We start from the raw sequence: 1,289 nt of genomic DNA on the forward strand, positions 1-1,289 counted from the left end.
TTTTGGGGAAAAAAAGGAAAATTTTGGAAAAAAAGTAAAAATTTGGGGATAATTAAAAATTTAATTTTTTTTTTTTTTTTTTTTTGGTGGCCCTAATCCTCTTTTGTAGTTTTCCCACCAAACACACACCTTATTGAATTGCAGCATCCTATAAAAAAATATTTTTTGCATTTCTGAAGGTGCTGCAATTGCAAAGAAAAAGATGATGAAGAAGTTTGGTTGGTACAAACACAGTGAGGACGGAGGAGGTATGAAAGCCATGAGCTCCTTTTCTGTTTATTTTATTTCCAGCTGCTACAGTGTGCAGACTATTTTGTATGTTTAACAGAGTCGGACTCCGACGATGATATTGCATATCTCGACGATGATAGTGGCTTCTGTGCTTCACTCATGTAAGGCAACAGAGGAAAGACAAATTTCAGTAATTAATCAATTAACTATTGTGCTAACATGCCTCCCATTTTCTCTTTTTTAAGGGCGAAGATGATGGCCAACAGCTTTTGGTGAGACTTTTTTTTTGTAAAAACCTGTGAGCAGCACTCACATTCATTGAACTTCTTTGTTAGTTTTTGTCTTAATAATTAGCACTAACTGGAAAACATGGAAAAATAAAATCAGATGTAATAGTTCAGTGGAGTGTTTGACTCACTGTTTTAGGATCAGATCGTTTTATTTAAAGTCATTGTGAATGTTGGATTCATATTATCTCTGTATAGATACCAAAATATTTAGCATTTTCTTTATTAATTGATCACAGTGTTTTTATTTTTTAATCATTATAGCCGCGCAGCCTCTGACGACTAGCTAAGAAATGTTGCTAGGTAACCAGTCATTGGTTACCTAGCAACAACTTGTTGAGTAACTGCCGCAGCAGCAGTTTAAGATTCCGCCACTTTGCCTCATAACTGCCACGAGTTTTCCAGATATTTAGAACAAAAAACCATTTGATATTATCGATGTAGACTGATATGAAATTTTTATATCGTCATATATCTTTCAGCCATTTTGCCCAGCCTCATTTTTAACACACAAGCTGTATTTGTCTTTTAGTGACCAGTTGTGCCAGCTGAACCACACAATGAGAAAAAACTGCCGCGTTGCAGTGAAGACCACCAACTTCTACTGGTTGGTGTTGCTGCTGGTGTTCCTCAACACGGTGGCCAGCGCCTCGGAGCATTACGGACAGCCAAAATGGCTCACAGAAATGCAGGGTAATGGGCTCTTTGCACCTAAGGCGTTGACGTCACATCTCCAGGAGCTAATGCGGCTCACTTTTTTCCGCTTTGAGT

The 1,289-nt window shown here is 37.7% G+C and overlaps 1 protein-coding gene across 2 annotated transcripts in view; it reads left to right on the top strand.

Annotated features, from left to right (window-relative positions):
- The window catches only part of cacna1fa (calcium channel, voltage-dependent, L type, alpha 1F subunit a), a 37,462-nt gene that overhangs the window by 12,503 nt on the left and 23,670 nt on the right, over positions 1-1,289 (top strand). For both annotated transcript variants that reach the window (XM_015044299.1, XM_015044308.1), the window contains exons 10-13: positions 180-248; positions 329-392; positions 477-503; positions 1,051-1,211. In XM_015044299.1, coding sequence (XP_014899785.1) covers positions 180-248; positions 329-392; positions 477-503; positions 1,051-1,211 — 321 coding nt within the window. The remainder of the gene's footprint in view (positions 1-179; positions 249-328; positions 393-476; positions 504-1,050; positions 1,212-1,289) is intronic.

The sequence above is a fragment of the Poecilia latipinna genome, unplaced genomic scaffold (genome assembly GCF_001443285.1).
Source record: "Poecilia latipinna isolate Pla-1442-1.1 unplaced genomic scaffold, P_latipinna-1.0 Scaffold36, whole genome shotgun sequence".
In the NCBI taxonomy this organism is placed as follows: Eukaryota; Metazoa; Chordata; class Actinopteri; order Cyprinodontiformes; family Poeciliidae; genus Poecilia; species Poecilia latipinna.